At 37.7% G+C, this 18,581-nt stretch overlaps 1 protein-coding gene across 1 annotated transcript in view; it reads left to right on the forward strand.

Annotated features, from left to right (window-relative positions):
- Window positions 1-18,581, forward strand: part of UNC13C (unc-13 homolog C) — a 611,946-nt gene that overhangs the window by 225,766 nt on the left and 367,599 nt on the right. Inside the window, exons 7-10 of the mRNA XM_047738968.1 lie at window positions 4,074-4,152; window positions 5,723-5,728; window positions 6,860-6,931; window positions 18,330-18,549. Coding sequence (XP_047594924.1) covers window positions 4,074-4,152; window positions 5,723-5,728; window positions 6,860-6,931; window positions 18,330-18,549 — 377 coding nt within the window. The remainder of the gene's footprint in view (window positions 1-4,073; window positions 4,153-5,722; window positions 5,729-6,859; window positions 6,932-18,329; window positions 18,550-18,581) is intronic.

Genomic DNA, 18,581 nt, shown 5'->3' on the forward strand with positions numbered 1-18,581 from the left:
ATACATACATATGTACACACATGTGTATACACATATGTACATACACATATACACATACACACACATACTAGGCACACATACATACATTTTTCCTTTTTTAGGAAGAATGAATGAAACATGGGGTTTCAGGTAAGACTGTCTTTCAGTGCAAATCAAGCCCTGCCATACATTTCTAGGCCTGGGTAAGTTGCTTTTGTTTCATTAAAAGTAAAATAGGAAGGATTAATTATAATCCTCGGTTCATATTATTGTTCTAAATATGAAATGATCTAATCGTATAAGCAGTAGGGTATGATAAGCCCTAGAGTTTGGGTTCAAATCCAGACACTGCTATCTATGATTTAGACTAATTATAAGAATGATTCTAAACATTTCATTCATCCATTTCCTCCTTGAATAATTGTGCCTCTACTTTACTGATTTTTTTTTTTGAGAATAAAATGAGGACTATATGTAAAGTTTGATTCTATTTGTTAGCATTACATCTGGCTCCTGGTAAGTACCAAATAAATATTGATTGTTAGCTAGTTTGCTGTGGGTGGTTAGCAACGGCTTTTAGTCAAATCAGCTATACCAAAAAGGACTGAAATCAGACCGCTTCTTCCCTAGAATCAGATCTCACCCCTGGAGTTTCTTGTCTGCTGTTGCCTATCTTGATGACTCTCCCTGAGCTCTTTATCCCTGAGCCTAGCTAGTTTCTTCTAGATTTCAACTGATCTCCTTGAACTTGACTTCTTGCCTAGAAGGTCAAAGACTTACTTATCTATTGATACTTCTGGGCTTCACCATTTTTTAATTTAATCTCTCCCAGATGTCTCTTGGTTAGGAACACTTTCAATAAATATTAAAAAATGTTTTGCAGTTGTATGGACCTCTATAGTATTAACCAAGCACTTCTCCACTCTTGAGGTAAGGCCATTAGGGAAACATTTTCTAAAGCTCAGATCTAAAATGAAAGTTTTACTATTACTTGAGGAATAAGCAAATGAAAGTATAAGCTTATACAAATGTCTTATAGTAATAATGAAAAGGTAAAAGTATAAGGAAACACAACATGATTTTGAATATTTTTAAGGCTGTGAAGATTAAGAGAATATTTTTATTGCATAGCAGTTTTACAAATTACAAAATATGGGTTTTGTGAAATTGACGACAGACTCAGGACAGAGATAAATTTTGGATACAGGTCTTCTAACTTGGGGTCATTATTCTATAATGCTCAGGTTTGGCCTGGGTCCTTGGCTTTCTCTGTTCTGATGAAACAAGCTAAGGAGTAAAGTGTAAGACCCAAGAAAATACATGTGTGTAATGGATTCCTGAATTAGTGAGTGTGTAAGTTTGCTCAAAATTCTAGGTGCTCTTAGGAATTTGAATTAAGTTTGTGAGAGGGAAAACAAATCATTAAAGAAAGTGACCCATCTATATATTACATTTTGTAGTTTATAAATCACTTTGTCAACCATTACCACAATTAAATATTGTTTTTTTTTACATGGTTATTAAAGTCACATTATTTAGCAGTCAGAACATTTCAGAAAACTCGAAGGCAGCTAGTTAATATGATTGCCATGTAGTGGTGGAAAGACATTTATTAATTACACTTTATGTCATTATTAATTTTCTTCACAAGAAACCACGTGGAATCAGAATATTGGAGCAAATGAAACTCAAAAGGTCCTTCTAGAAACCCACTAGCATAGTCCTTTTCCCATGAATGTGATGTTTGGGATGCAGCAGAATCAAGCATGAACTGACAGGGAGAGGGAAAAACTATGGAAAGAGAATAGGAGGAAAGCAAGAAGTTACACTGTTGGAGTAGCTGGCTCACGTTCTTAAAATGGGTGTTGAAAAAAGAGTTAGTTTCCCTTTCCCCCTACTTGATGTTTGTATTTCTTATAGTTCGTAAGGGCATACTGCTAATGATTGTTTTTTGTGATCTCAGTCTTGATATTTGACTGTCATCGTGACTACCACTGCCACTGGCCCAGAGAGTGTCAGTTGGCTTTATTCTGGGTAATGATGGAGGCTGTGTGAACTCTTGTAGAGTCTATTGTAGACAGGATCTCAAGTGTCATCTGTACCACACATATTTGCACCCGTGCTATCTCCCCTCCCATTGTTTCTTCTGTTGCTCTTCTCTCATCTGTCTTGATCTCTGCCCCACTGTTTTTTTCTTTTTTTTTTTAAGATTTTATTTATTTATTTGACAGAGAGAGAGAGAGAGAGAGAGAGAGAGAGAGAGAGATCACAAGGAGGCAGAGAGGCAGGCAGAGAGAGAGGGGGAAGCAGGCTCCCTGCTGAGCAGAGAGCCTGATGTGGGGCTCGATTCCCAGGACCCTGGGACCACAACCTGAGCTGAAGGCAGAGGCTTAACCCACTGAGCCACACAGGCACTGCTCTCTGCCCCACTGTTACCCTTTTCCTGTGTTCTATGAGCTAAACTAAAGATACCTTCTTGTTGAAATTCATGAACTGAAGTATAATTTGTTCACCATTAACATCCTTCTTACACATGTGCAGTGGTTTTCCTATTTCACATGTATTACTGGATTTGATCTTCACTTTGAGTCATGCATGTCATAACACTACTATTTATTATCATTCTATCCTTATTAATACTTCTATTATTTCACATGAGTTGTATGATAATTTAGTGAATTATTCAAGATCATCAAGCTAGTGATCGATGCAACTAGAAGTATTAGAGTTAAGACCATGGCTACTAAGAAAAATCCAATAAGGCAAAACTGCTCCTTAATTAAGCTAAGCAGCAGGAGGAAAGGGGCCATCTCTGTGTCACAGAAAAACTGGACTGTGAGATGCTGTTGTGGCCTGTACAGCAGCAGAGCTGTCTACCTAATACCCCAGCCTTTCAATTGTGTGTTCCTAGTGAAAAAGGTTGACACTAAGCCAGAGTTAAGCAGGAGTTTTGTAGGTCAGATAAGCATAGGAGAAGCTGTTCATCAGTGACTTGAGCACCTTTTTGGTGATATGAAATGACTAGCTCAAATCCAGCGAAAATCAAATTCAATGTATTGAACTCATTTTAATAAAGATAAATATATTTTAAGATTATTTTAAATTGCAGAAACGGCGATGCTTAGTAGAAAAACGTTGGCTATTACTGAATTTATAAAGTAGTGAGACTCCTCCCTTTTTTTTTTCCCACCCAATATCAGTCCACAAAGGTAATTCTGGTTATCAATTTAATGAATATCATTCCAGATATTTTCTGTACATATGTAAACACACACACACACGGTATTAAATTTACTAATAGGCAAACTTGGTTTTATGGTTTTTTTTTTTCATTTAACATACTGAGAATATTTGGCATTTATACACATAAATATTTAACTCATTTACTTTGATTATTATGTTCCTTCCATTGGATAATATAATTCATTCAATAAATATTTAGGTTACCCAACTTTTATTGCTATTACAAAAATAAATGTCACAGTGAGTATCCTTGTACAATAAATCAATCTCTTACTGGCATTTTTACATGGGATAAATTCAAGTAAGTGAAAATTCTGCTATAAGGGTTACCACATATATTTTACATGCAGCTATGACTCTTTGGGATACCATCTTGGGGTTTAATCTGTGAAAATGCAACACATCAAAAAAGAATGATACTTTTACAAATAACAGGTAACTATTTTACTATTGAGGACCAAACTTACACCTTACACTGACCATGGTTTCGTTCTGTCTCTTCCTGGAGATACAAAGTTTCATATAAGAAACCATTTTTTAAAATGTTCTCTGTGATATTGACAGAAAAACTGTGTATCAAACCAAGCCAGGGATATTTTAAAGTTTTAATGTATAGAACTATCCAAGAATACAAGTGAGCACTTTGGTAGCTACAGTCTTTCTCCTTCTCCCTGGGTGAAGTCTTAGAGGCTGGATAGTTCTTATTTTGTGAACCAGTTGAAAAGTATGGTATACATTTCATCTTTTTCACAGCCTTTTTACCATGAATGGGTTTTTTTTGTATGTCCCCCCCCCCCCCCCCTTAAAGGAAGTCTGTTTCCCATTGGAATCATTCCTGTTTTTCCTTTCAGGGCTGGCCGAGGACTTTATGGCATTGACAGTATGCCAGATCTCCGCAGGAAAAAAACTTTGCCTATTGTGCGAGATGTGGTAACTCACTCCTGTTTCATTGTCTGATTGCATGTGTCCCCATTTTCTTCATTAACTGTTGTTTTGGCCTTCTCATTAAGTGCCTTGACTGTATTTCATAGAATAAAATATATAAGATGCTGGATTCTACCAAGGATTGCATTTATCATTTCTTTAAAATCTTTTAGATGAATGAGATAACTCCAACCTTTTGACAGCTTTTTTTTTTTTTTTTTTTTTTTTTTAGCTTTCCTTCCCACCGCCCCCTCCTCCGCCCCCATTGTGGGACTTGAACTTATGACCCCAAAATCAAGAGTTGCATGCTCTACCTACAGAGCCAGACAGACGCGCCTTGACAGCTTTTTATATTGGTTGAAATTACAAACTGAGCTAAAATGACACTATAATTGAGCAGAAAGTCACACAGCATGCCAAGTGAGCTGCTGCAGCTGGGCTCTGATACATACAATGTTGCAAATGACCACAAGCTTAAGGCACACTTTCAGTCTTGATTGACTTCCTCACCTTAACCCAGTGAATTTTTCTACTTTAAAAAACAGCAGAGGGGCGCCTGGGTGCTCAGTGGGTTAAAGCCTCTGCCTTAGGCTCAGGTCATGATCCCAGGGTCCTGGGATCGAGCCCCACATCGGGCTCTCTGCTCAGTGGGGAGCCTGCTTCCCCCTCTCTCTCTGTCTGCCTCTCTGCCTGCTTGTGATCTCTGTCTGTCAAAAAAAAAACAAAAACAAAAAAAAAAAAACCAGCAGATAATATTAACCAATTCTTTATTTTCTTAAAATCTAGTCACATTAATAAGTGATTCCACTGTCTAAGGAAATCTATGGCTCCCAAGTTATTTAAAACTTTATAAAGCCAGAACATAACTTTCAATAACTCAAACTCTCCTATAACAAAATACACAGGGACCGCATGAAGATGCAAAGAATTTATAATGGTGTGCATTAGATTCTAAAAACAAATCCCCTACCAGCATATTTTGTATTATCTCAATTGTCTTCACGTTTTTTTCTGGAAGCATATTCTTAGTAGTTTATGACATAAAAATTTGTTTTATCCAAGAGAAATAGAAATTTCCTTTTTGCAACATTGTACACAATATCTTATATCAGCAATTTTTTTAAAGATTTTTTTTTTTTTATTTATTCATTTGAGAGAGAATGAGTGAGAGAGAACATGAGAGAGGAGAAGGTCAGAGGGAGAAGCAGACTCCCCAAGGAGCTGGGAGCCCAATGCGGGACTCAATCCTGGAAGTCCAGGATCATGACCTGAGCTGAAGGCAGTCGCTCAACCAACTGAGCCACCCAGGCGCCCCTTATATCAGCAATTTTTAATTTTGCTATGAAAACCATCATGTGAAAACCACCACTTTGGATTTAAATTAGGAAAGGCAAAATCTTGATTGGAAAGATATTATACTGAAAAGCATGACGTGTCTGTACAGCTCATATTTCTGTCACTACAGTGCGAACATTATTTTAAAGTGTTAAGTTTATTTTAACATCATTATACTCTTCTCACATTTCTTATTTCTAATTTTTTATGCTTTGTTTCCTCTGACACTTGGAACCTTCAGGCTATGGTAAGTGATTTTTAATTTAATATTTTTCATATTTAATATACACTTCACTTATTCTTGGGATAAAAGAGGGCAAGATGGGGAAGTAAAAAAGAGACATAGGAATAAGAAATTTAGTTTCTCCAAGTATTTAACCTCTAGTTCAATTCTGAAAGATACACCAAATTATATATACGACAGGTGTCAAAACAGACTAAAATAGAATACAGACATAATTTTAAGGATAATAGTTGTCAGAGTTGGAAGATCGTCTTGGGTAAGTCCTTGGAGAGGTAATCCCTATATAGGTTTACACAGTCGGGGTGGAGATGAGTGGACAGTGACTCCCTCACTCAGCACTGTGCTGAAGTTTTATCTAAGTTTATGGCTTTGTCCTCCACGGAGATAGATTTAAGACCGGGTACAGAATACCACTATGACTTCCCTTTGCTCCTAGTGGAATAACATACTGAACATTCCCATGTAAAACTTCTGATTCCAAATTTCTTAACAGCACTGATGAGTGCATTATATCACACCCGTTTCACGTAGGAGCTACATAATGGTTCTATTTTATGGTGGGGGAACTAAAGGGATTTTTAATTAAAATCACTGTATTTAGCAGCATTGCATTAAGAAAACCAATCTGGGTATAATGCTTTTCAGTTGATAAAGTGAACACTTAGAAAAAATATCCTGGTTAGAGATGAAAGAATATTCTGGGGAATTGTGAACAATTCAAGAATCATCTAACCTCAGTTGTGCTTCATGGCCATCACACAGAGCCTGTGGCTCTGTACCCGTGACCATGTTTTATGAAGGAATGTGATCATGATCACCTTGGGAAAAACAAAGTTATAGAAGCCTCTTGTTAGCCTGGAAACTTGGAGCTGATCATCCTGCCTTTCTGGGCCTCAATTTTGTCATCTGCAAAGTGTAGAGGTTGGGTTCAACAACAGAAAGGGACTTTTTCAGCTTTGATGTTCCACTATTCCACATTCTGGATGAACTTGACGACTATTCAAAGTGGCAGGTCCCTGTTGGCTAAAACATGAGCAATGATCGTCTGTATTCTTACTTTTTCACATGCTGCTGAGCCATGTGTTCATGGCAGCCACATTGTGTGCCAATAACTCCTAATTCTGTTTATTTTAGACTCTGGCTGCCCGGAAATCTGGACTCTCCCTGGCTATGGTGATTAGGACATCACTAAACAATGAGGAACTGGTAGGTGCAGAGTCAACTACTATGTATTGATCATAGTCCAGTGGAGAGTGATTCTGATCAAGCCACTCAGTTGTGATGTTGATCCCAAAATTCCAGAAATAACTGGGAACATGGGGGAAGTCTGACCCTAAACAAATTTCCTCAGGAACTCAGCTTCACTATTGTACAGATGATCCTCTGCTGATCTAATATCCATGTGCCTATCCATCTTTACAAATGCTAGTCCATCCTCACACATTTTATCTGCAATTCTCCCCCTGAGAAAAGTCCTACTATGTGTTCGTAAGGTTCAAATTTTGCCTCCTTTCTGGGGCTGACCCCAGATGTCTTCCTCCTCTTCTGACTGAATTTTAAGTTTCCTCCTCTGGGCTCTTCTAGCCTTTAATCATGACCTCTATAGTGTAGTATGACATCAATGAAGGTTGCTCGGGGCGAATCCCATCTGTACAGTTAAAACTAGCATTGTTCTACCTCGCAAATTTTCTAATTTCTCTGAGTCTGATTTCTCTCATCTGTCTAGTGAGGTAATAAGACAAATTATGAAGGGAGGGGAAATGTGTTTAACACTCGGCATAGCTTAGAGTATAGTAGAAAAGAATAAATGCAAGGTGCTGGTTTTATTATTTTTGTAAACAATTAATTTTGTTATTTTGCATAAACCTTTCCTTTAGAGGCTGATATTCTTAAGTGTAACACCATATCTTGTTTGTTTTTCTTTGTAAATACTTTGATCCCTCTGCTTAGTCTGGTGTGAGGTAGATACTTTGAAAGAACCAACATGATTAGAAAATACAAGTAGGCTGCAGATATCTAGGTCAGGGATTCTTAAATTTGGCTCATTACAATCACCTATGAGAGCTCTAAACCATGCAGATGCCTGGGTCTCACTCCTAGTGATTCTAATTTAATTGGCTTCAGATGTAGTCTGGGTACAAGGGTTAAAAAAAAAAAAAAGAAAACAAACAATCAGGCCATTCTAATATGCAGTGGATATTGTGCCCTGGTAACTCCTTCCTGCCCAGCCACTCTATTGGGCTACTATTAGAGACAAGTTATGTGTCCTCCCTTAGGAAAACTCATATATACTCTACCTCTCCCAATTTTAGTGGCTTTATCTTTCCTGTAGAATAAAAATTTGCCAGTAATAATACTTGCTTTAAATTTCCATACACTTGGAATTTAACACCATTATTTATATGTATATTTCATATTTTCTTCTTCCTGTCATTGTCTTCTTCCACCCAAAAGCCAACCTTTCCTAGGTCTCTGTTAGCAAAGTCCCCCAACTCCCCATGTACATCTGTGCTACAGTATATGCCCATCTGAATATCTGGGTGCTACAGCAAGTTAAAACATTTTCTGTTGTACCCAAGGATTAAAAAATGTGGCTGTTTTCCCAAGGGTCTTATCCTTAGCTAGTAGCTTTATGATGCTATGTACTATTTGAGTAAAGCTTGGATACAAGAGAAATTAAACATCCTCTGGCGTATGAGAAACCCCCATAATGTTTGCCTATTCTTCAAGTATCTCATCTTTTCTTTTGAGGGAGTAATCAGGGTTGAAGGTTTTTATGATTAAACTCCTATACTAATCCTTTTTAAAAAAAAATAAAATAAAATACAGTGTTTGGTCTGAGCCACAAATACTCATTCCTCTGAAAAGTTAATAGGAACGAGATAGAAATGAGAATGCTACTCCATTTTCTGAGGCACTGAACAGGGAGCATACCCTCGCTTTATGGTTAAATTAGTTATCGATCTACTTTTCATCCACTTAAAAATACATAGTATTTCTTTAGTTTCAGAAGACCTATGTAAAAGACTTTTCTGTGTGGGTGTTGGGTGGATAAATGGAGTCCATCAGTTCCCTCTAAAATTCATAAAGCCCATTTCCCTGGGGCCCATGTCTCAAAAAGTAAATGAAAGATGACTTCTGCACAACGGGCATATTAAATGTCACTGTTGACAAGCTGTCACATTAAGTCATTACATGGACAACTAACGCAAATGCTGAAGCAAATAATGTCCACTTTTCCATGCTGGAAGTCTTCCCAGGCACCCTCAATGTGAAAGCGTGAAATGTGTGTCTTTACATGAAGGAAAACGGCTTGGCCATGTGGAAAATATCAAATGGTAGCAGATCTATTTTAATTAAATAGATATATGGTAAAACGTCCAGTCAGCTCTTGCACAGCAGGGCAGGGCTCTAAAGTCTGATGTAAGGTGACAGTGGGCTAGCAGACACCGCCTCCAGTGATGCTCTGTGAACAGTGGGGGAAGCACGCCAGGTAGCCCAGCCATCACCAGTTCCACCTCACCCACCAGGAGCTACTGGGGCTGATCGGAAATCTCAGTCTAAAGAGCCCCTAAGGACCATAGTTTCTGAACATTTCTCTCTGGCCTAATAGCTCAGGAAGGGGTAATGATCTAGTCTCCATATAATAGTAGTCTTCCTGACACTGTACTATCCAGCTTTGGGCTTGTTGTCACGGAGTGATAGTTTCCTACATGTAGCCTCCAACAGAGGGGGCAATCCAAGTAGAACTGTTTAGTAAGTCAGATATAAACTGAGTGTGTACTTGTCAGGCATTGTTTCAGATTCTGGAAATGAGACCTTGAACAACCCTGCTATAAATCCCTGCCATCATGAGGCTTGTAATATGGTCATAGGGGAGCTGAGCTAATATGTTTTGCATGCCATATTGTTACAGGTCATAATGGAAGCTTCTAATGTGGGAGTATTTAAACTGACAGTGTCAGATGAAGGTTATGGGAAACTCAAGTAGAGTGAGGAATGCAAATCACCAAGACTGAAAGGGATTCAAGAACCCCATTTATTCTATATAGTTAATTCATATCTAACTACCACGAGGGGCTGGTCTAATGGCTTGCTTCCAGGAAGTGTCAATTCTCAATCAAGTTTGGTTTGTCAAGGAGAGTAGAGGTCCTCCTTCCAGTAGTGAGATTAGGATCAGGCCTGATGAAAGGGATTTTCAAGAACTATGTATGGGAATCATTAGATCAGACCTGGGCCCTGTTCCTAGCATAATCCTAGAAAGGTGACCTGGAAGCAGGAATCAGATCAGCACACCTGTCTGGTGCCTGGGGTTCGGTCAGGAAGCTGCAGGCTCACAATATGCAGATAGTCTGGACGTCTCTTCAGGAGCAAGAACTATGTCAAACCACATAACTGAGAGTTAAGGTGATAAGGGCCTGAATCTGAATTTTGGCTCTACCTCTTATTACCTTTGAGAAGTCATTTCTTTTCAATACTTTTTGCGTCCCTGAGACTTGTTCACCTCGTCTGTAAAATGAAAATAATAATGCTTATCTCACAGTTTGTGAGAATCAAAAAGGAACGTGTCTCCCCAAACAGAGCAGGTGGTAGTCAAGAGAAGTTGGGGGAGGGACTCGCAATGGGGTATCCAGAGCAGGGGCTGAGTCCAGGGCCTCCCTGCCCCCTTTGCCGCTGAGGGTCAGCTTCCAGGGTGTACTGGTGGGGGATCCATCTATCCACACATGTAAATACTGTTGTCTTGCTTGCGAGTATTGTTCTTGGTCCTGTTTCTATGCTCCTTCAAGAGCACAGTCTGTGGCTTGAGATAGATGTAGGTCCAGCTTCACCGTTGACTAGTTGTGGGAACTTGGGCAAGTTACTGAAACTCTTGGCCTTGTAATTATGTTAGATTTTGCACCCATGGCCTATGGTTTCCTGTGTCTTTGAGCAATTTTGGCATCAGTTAACTAGTTAAAATAAGTTGGGAAACTGTCCTTTTTAATCACTTCACTGGAATAATTTGTGTAAAACAAATTGTTGCTATGCCTTGAAAGATGAGTAAACTTATCTCTAAAACCATCTTGTAATTTTTTTGAGGGTGGTTATTTGACTATTCTCAAATAATTTAATGATCCCATCCATATTCTTTAAACATTTGCTTTTGAGTCCATTTTGATCATTTATATTTTTTCTAGAACATTGTTTTTTTTTTTTCCTGAAATTTCAAATTCCAACAAATTGTTCATGATTTAAGTTTGTGCTGTTTTCATCTTATGTGTCTGTCTGTCTGTCTTTGTTTCTTTCTGTCTTCTGGTCAGTACTCTAAGAGATTCTCTGGTGTTTGTTGACTCCACATTGTTTTCTATTTTATTTTTTTTCTTATTCAGATTCATCTTCTGTCCTCATTGTATTTGCCCTGAAGCTACTTTTCTAACATACTGAGTTGAATATATAGTTCACTAAAGTGTATTAATTATCACATATACACAAAAGAATATTTACAACATAAGAAACAATGCATATACCTGTGTATCTATAACAGCTTTAGAAAGAGGAAAATAATGATTTAATAAATGATGCAATTATTTTGACTCCTCAATTTAGAGTGTTTATTCTCCCAAAGACAAACCATATGACCTTTATTGTTGTTCCTACCTTCAGAGCACATATTCAGAGCACATAGACTGTATATTCAGTGATTAGCATTTAATTGACCATTTTATGGCTTTCATAATCAGTTTTCTAGATATCCCATATGAGCTTTTTTGGGGGGACTTCTATATTCCCAATAAATTGTTTCTTTCAACTTTGCTAATAATCTCCTTAATTACTTAAATGGTTTTTCTTTTTTTTTTAAACTTTTTTTTAAAAGATTTTATTTATGGGGCACCTGGGTGGCTCAGTGGGTTAAGCCGCTGCCTTCGGCTCAGGTCATGATCCCAGGTCCTGGGTTCAAGCCCCACATCAGGCTTTCTGCTCAGCAGGGAGCCTGCTTCCTCCTCTCTCTCTGCCTGCCTCTCTGCCTACTTGTGATTTCTCTCTGTCAAATAAATAAATAAAATCTTTTAAAAAATAAATAAATAAAAGATTTTATTTATTTATTTGTCAAATAAATAAATAAAATCTTTAAAAAAATAAATAAATAAAAGATTTTATTTATTTATTTGACAGACAGAGATTACAAGTAGGCAGAGAGGCAGGCAGAGAGAGAAGTGGAAACAGGCTCCCTGCTGAGGAGAGAGCCCGATGCAGGGCTCCATCCCAGGACCTGGAGATCACGACCTGAGCCAAAGGCAGAGGCTTTAACCCACTGAGCCACCCAGGCGCCCTATATACACATTTTCATTTAAATTTGAATTGGAGAACAAGTGTCACATACAGTACATGACAAATCTATCCTAATTTGTTTCCAGAACATGTTTTTTATCATAACAAGCATATTCTATATTGCACTCTTCTTGAATTACTGAATCATCTTCTTTACCATTATTCACTCTATTTGGACTTACTGAGCCAGTTACTTAGGTCAGTAATAATTAGTGTCTATTAACAAACTGTATAAGTAAAAACAAAGTACTCAGTCTCTTCCAAAGATAGGCAAATAACTGTTGGTCTCTGTTTACGTTTTCAGATACAAAATGTTACCTGAATAACTTTAGCTTTTACAGTCTTATGTGATGATTACTCTCATGAGCAAATTGGACCTGAAATTAAGCTCTTTTATTTTTTTAGGATTAATATATATTTATTTTAGAGAGAGCTCAAGTTGTGGGGTGGGGGAGGGAGGAGGAGAGGAAGATAGGTAGAGGTTAGGGATAGAGATGCAGACTCACCACTGAGTGGGTAGCCTGATGTGGGGCTTGATATCATAAGATTGTGACCTGACCTGAAATCAGGAGTTGGATGCTCATCTGACTGAGCCACTCAGGTGCCCCAAACTTAAACCGTTTTTATACTCAAGAACTTATTATACCATTGTTCTGTCTTCATGTTTATAACAAATTTCAAAGGTCACATTGTACCCAATCTTTGTTCTGCAGATCTTTCTGATGTTTTTGTCCAGAAATAATGCAAAATGATACCTACAGGACAGCAAAGAGATTTTTTTTGAAAGATGTTAATTTGTTTATTTATCTGTTTAGTGTGTGAGCATGGGAAGAGGCACAGGGAGAGGGAGAGAGAATCTCAAGCAAACTCCCTGCTGAGCTCAGAGCCTGACACAGGCCTTGATCTCATGACCCTGAGATCATGACCTGATGCTGAACCAGCTGAGCCCCCCAGATGCCCCTAGGTTCTTTGGGTTTTTTTTCTAAAAAGTGCATGTCAAGGTACATGAAAAGTGCTTCAAAACAAGAAGCATGTTTTTTTCTTGTAATTATCAAAATGTGGGTTTTTTTTTTTTTTTTTTGAGTATGGGAAAGTCATAGTTCACATAATCCCATGAGGAAAAACCAGAGTATGATGAGAAAAATGCAACTTCATTAGTTGTATCACTGGTTAACATAGTAGAGGAAAAAGAGAAAAGATATATGGCAAATGGAGGCAAACCTGCTTTGTTCCTGTTGTATTAAGAGTTAGTTGATTGGAATATTGATGGTCTAAAAATACTAGTCATCACCTTTGGCAAGATGCCTTATTGTTTTATTTTGGGGGCTCATTTTAATTTTCTTATATAGTTATGAACAGAAAAGGCATTCACTTTTTTTTCCTGTGTCCTTATTGTTCAAAAAGTGACATATTAGAACTTTTCACCTTAGATTCCAGTTTCTTAGAGGAGAAATTATTAACAAAATAATTGCTCAGGATATGAGCATCTTACCTTTTGTAATCTGTAAGCTGTACTTTGCTAAAGAGGCTTATCAGAGTCAAAGCATTCCTTAACCTCATTTCTACAGATAAAAATGTCTCCACAAAATAAAATTTGACTTCTTTTTTCTGCAATCACTTCAGTAATGTAAAACTGATGTTTTATCAGTTTTATTCCTAATTGTGTTGTCTTATATTCTGTTCATAAATAAACAAAAATCACAAAAGAACCATGGCTAACTTTGAGAAATTAAATTGAGTAACTTTATAAAAATTTTAGTGCAATTTTTGTTGTATAAATTAATTTTACAGTGAGTATGTGTTGTATTATAATTAGAAAATACATACTAGAGAGGAAAATGACATATGAAATTTTTGTTTGTTTTGTTCTCATTTTGAGTGGGAAAAAGACAGGATTATTTTTTGCCAATAAGAATTATTTCATTTTGCAAGTCACTTCTGTGAAGTGTTGAGCATGATTTACAATCTTTGTGATTCTTAAAAGGGGGGGGGGGAGATAGAATGTATATACACATCTAAAATACCAGTATCATTTAGAAACAAGAGACTCCTATCTGATGTAAAATGCAGCTTGATCTATAATTATTGAAAGGATAATAAAAAAAAAGAAAAATGTATTTTAGAAAGTATATATGTTTATTGTGAAGATTGGAGAATTTTAGAAACCTTTAAAATAGATTATAGTAATTCTCCCATATTGCTGAATTCATTATGTTTTTGAGTCCGAATCCCAGTAGATGAAGGCTCTGCTTGTTCTTGGGACCACCGTCTCTACACACCTGTCTTCTGGTTTACCTAGGCCAGAGACCCTCTCTAGATTACATACCCAGTCCCATCCTTTCATGTCAGCTAGGATCCTACTAACTGCAACTAGTTATCTTTCTAGTAAAAAGCACTACATTAAAAAAAAAAAATCTCTGGGACGCCTGGGTGGCTCAGTTGGTTAAGCCGCTGCCTTCGGCTCAGGTCATGATCCCAGCATCCTGGGATCAAGTCCCACATCGGGCTCCTTGTTCTGTGGGGAGCCTGCTTCTCCCTCTGCCTCTGCCTGCCACTCTGTCTGCCTGTGCTCTCTCTCTCTTTCTCTGACAAATAAATAAAATCTTTAAAAAAAAAAATCTCTTTGCTTCCAATTCAACTCCTAATGGTGTTAGATTCCCATTTTCTATGGTCCGTGGCTAATGTTGGAGTTTCCCCTTGATTTCTTCCCCTTTGTTTTATTCAGTGCTCCTTACCCTATCTTTTTAAATTTATTCCACAAAACTCTCACACTCTTGGTCCTTGCTTATAATCTGGTTTGATGTAGTCTTATTTTAATGCTGGGAAAATACCTCATTACCTCAGGATGAAGTATTTTCCTGAGAGTAAGAATCCCTTTTTATGAGATAGATTTGTACAAGCTTTCCTAACTACTCACTTCCTGAGTTTCTAAAGTGCCATCCTTGCATCTTATACTTCGCTTCAGTAGGAAATGTTGCCATATGTCATTTTTTAAAAAAGGTTTACTTGTTTGAGAGAGAGTGTGCACAAATGAGATGGGGGCAAGAGGGGAGAATCCTCAAGCACACTCTCCCCACGCAGAGCCCAATGCTGGGCTGGATCTCATGAGCCATGAGATCACAACCTGAGCCAAAACTAAGAGTCAGACACTTAACTGACTGAGCCAACCTGACGTCTCTCCATGTGTCATTTATTTTAGAGTAATTTTCAGCCTGATAGACAACGCTAATATCCCAAAAATCACAAGTAAAAAAGATGCATATTTTCATTTCTTTAAGACTGGGGATATATACCCTCTAGTGAGCTACCAGTATTTTCTCCGGTGTCCGTAGCTTTTAAATGTTATATTTATTTATTTTTTTTTAAAGATTTTATTTATTTATTTGACAGACAGAGATCACAAGTAGGCAGAGAAGCAGGCAGAGAGAGAGGAGGAAGCAGGCTCCCAGCTGAGCAGAGAGCCCGATGCGGGGCTGATCCCAGGACCTTGAGATCATGACCTGAGCCGAAGGCAGAGGCTTTAACCCACTGAGCCACCCAGGCGCCCCAATGTTATATTTATTTTAATGTCCCATTCAATTGATTTTCATTATTCTGTCTAGTAAATTTTCCCTATTTCCTTTTTTTTTTTTTTTAATTAGCTTCCCTCTCTTTTTATGAAGTAGATCATGGCTCTTTAATCCCAACCAAACAAAACATTTCAATGAAAACTTCTCAGCTGTCTATTCAGAACTCTCTTGTTTTTCTCTATCATGCTTAATTTTTTAGGAACTATTTCTTATATTTATTACACCTAAGGAGGCCAACTACGTATCCCTTGAATTCAATAAAAAGAAAATATACACATAGGGACCTGGAGAAAATGTATGAATCGTTTACTTATTCTGAAATATATGGATAAGTTCACATTCAGAACAACCTTTCAGCTAACCCTGCTTTCTAAGTTCATGTATATTTTACTTTTCTTGGGTTCATTAGCAGACTATTCCCACCTGGTGTTCTTTTGGGTTAAAATTACTTCTCTCTACTAAGACAAACAAATTACCTGATGTGATTGCAAATATAACTAAATTTCCTACTTATTTTTTAACCTAAACTAAAAATGCTACATTACACACACATACCCCTTCAGCTCAGTTAGAATAGGAAGCTGTCCATGGATGACTGATTGAAAATCTATTATGGCAAAAATTGTTCAATTCACTTTAATGATATTGAAGATACCCACTCTGCTAAGCGTTACAATGGAAGCAACCATGAATAATACATAGTTTTAATTCTGAGAGAACTCTGAATAATTTTTTGCAAGATAAGACGTCTTCGTTATGAAAGGAAGCTGAAAGATTCACTTGGCTTAGGCTGTATTTATTGAAAAGGATGGATCCAGTTGTATTATAAACCTTAATATGGGGGTCTCCCACTCCCGTATTAGGTCATACTGCTGCTCTGTAGATTCACGGGAAGTGTTGCAAGTCTTGACTAGAAACTCATGTAATAGCAAGGCTCGATCTTGCTGTTTAAAAGTTAGAAAAAGTTTCGGTGAAGCTTAACTCCCTGCAGGGAGTCTTCCAGTACCATGACCAAACATATTCTGGGAAAACACACAATGAGGGGAATGTACTAAAAAAGGGGAATATGCTGTTACTATACCGTGGAATTGAAAAATTGTGGAAAATTGGTTATTTCAACACTGTGAAGATACTCTGAAATGAGGTTGAAGATATTTTGAAATTAGATTTAAGGATTATTAAAGCAAAATTTATCATTTTTTGCATTAATTTATTAATGCAAAATTGTTTCTTATAAATGCTAGGCTCCTGCAGGATTTTTGTAAATATTCATTCATTATGCATGAGGCAGTTGTGTGAAATTACCTGTAAATGTAACTTCAGAGAGTGATAGTCTTTCTTTCAGGAAGTCACCTGCAGGCATTCTTGGGTGGCTCAGTAGGTTAAGCATCTGACTTCAGGTCACATCATGATCTCAGAGTCCTTGGATTGAGCCCCATGAGGGCTCTGAGCTCAACAGTGAGTCTGCCCTTTGCACTGTCCCTCTACCTCTCCCCCAGCTCATTCTTTCTCTCTCTGTCAAATAAATAAAACCTTTTAAAAAAAAAAAGTCACCTACATAGTTAGATATGAAAAACACAGAAAAGGACTCATCCAGACAAGTCTCTTTCCTATCAACCTATGGTGGTTTCTGGAAAATCTATTATGAGTACTAACAGTTGGTATTTATTTATTATTTTGAAATCTGTATAATACGTTGCTTACCATCATACAATTTGATCTTCAAAATAATACTGCAGGTAGGTAGATATGTAGGGAAAGAAAGTAAGCCTTAGAGACCTAAGTCTCTCTGTGAATTATAAAATTCCTAAGTGGCAGAACATTCACTCCACAAAATATGTGTTGTATCCCAAGTATGTGGCAGGGACAATGATAACCACTGTTAAACATTAGGAAAAGAAATTTGGAAGACTGGTTGTAAATATGGCCTGAAAAAACCCATGTGAAATGTCATGTGATTGGGCCTATGCTAGGGAACCCAGGTCGCCTGGCTACTCATGCAGTGAGTTTTTCTACTGCACCAGTGGCTTATCATTGAAAGTCTTTCCATATGCTATAAAGTTATCTCCCTTTAAAATATTACCATTACCATGGGAGAGTGCCACTTTTAGCCTTTACCTATTACTAATGGTCTCTTATGAATTAGTTGATGAGTTCCTTCCAAAAGGATAGGCAATGAAAGCAGTCCCGTACAGAAGGAATTATAGAATGAGCATACTTCGGGGCTGGGAAGGGTGGAAGTGTCAGGGAGAGTACAGAGTCAGGAATGAGAGGACTTAGTAGAATACAAAAGAGGGGTGGGATGTTTTTGGAGGGATACTGTCAGCATTGAGAATCTACTTCCCATCTACTTCACAATTTTGTCAACAACCAGTTTAGCCCAAGGAGATCTATATCATCCTTGGCCTCATAGAGTCCACAATGTAGCAGGACATGGGTATTATCAAGTAATTAGAGCTTCTTGCTGCTATGAAAGAAGTTGCACAACAGTGGAACCCAGTCTAATCTGGGAGATTAGGGAGTTCTGTGTGTACAAATGACTGACTGGGGCCCTAGAAAGCTGAGAGAAGAATAAGTGAGCAGAATTACTGTGCTTACTATCATGGCTTGTCAATAACTAAGAGGCTCTTTCAAAATAGTATTTTCAGGGAGAAGTGATAAAATAATTTTATGCTGAAATTCTCCAAATCCACTGACTTGGCTGGCATTATAACTTATCTTTACAGAAAATACATGTCTTCAAGAAGACTTTGCAGGCACTGATCTACCCCATGTCCTCCACTACCCCCCACAACTTCGAAGTCTGGACGGCAACAACACCCACCTACTGTTACGAGTGTGAAGGGCTCCTGTGGGGCATTGCTCGTCAAGGCATGAAGTGTTTGGAGTGTGGAGTGAAGTGCCATGAAAAGTGTCAGGACCTCCTAAATGCTGACTGTTTGCAGAGTGAGTACCTGGTTAGGGTCGAGATATATATG

This window comes from Lutra lutra, chromosome 7 (assembly GCF_902655055.1).
Source record: "Lutra lutra chromosome 7, mLutLut1.2, whole genome shotgun sequence".
NCBI classification, from domain to species: Eukaryota; Metazoa; Chordata; class Mammalia; order Carnivora; family Mustelidae; genus Lutra; species Lutra lutra.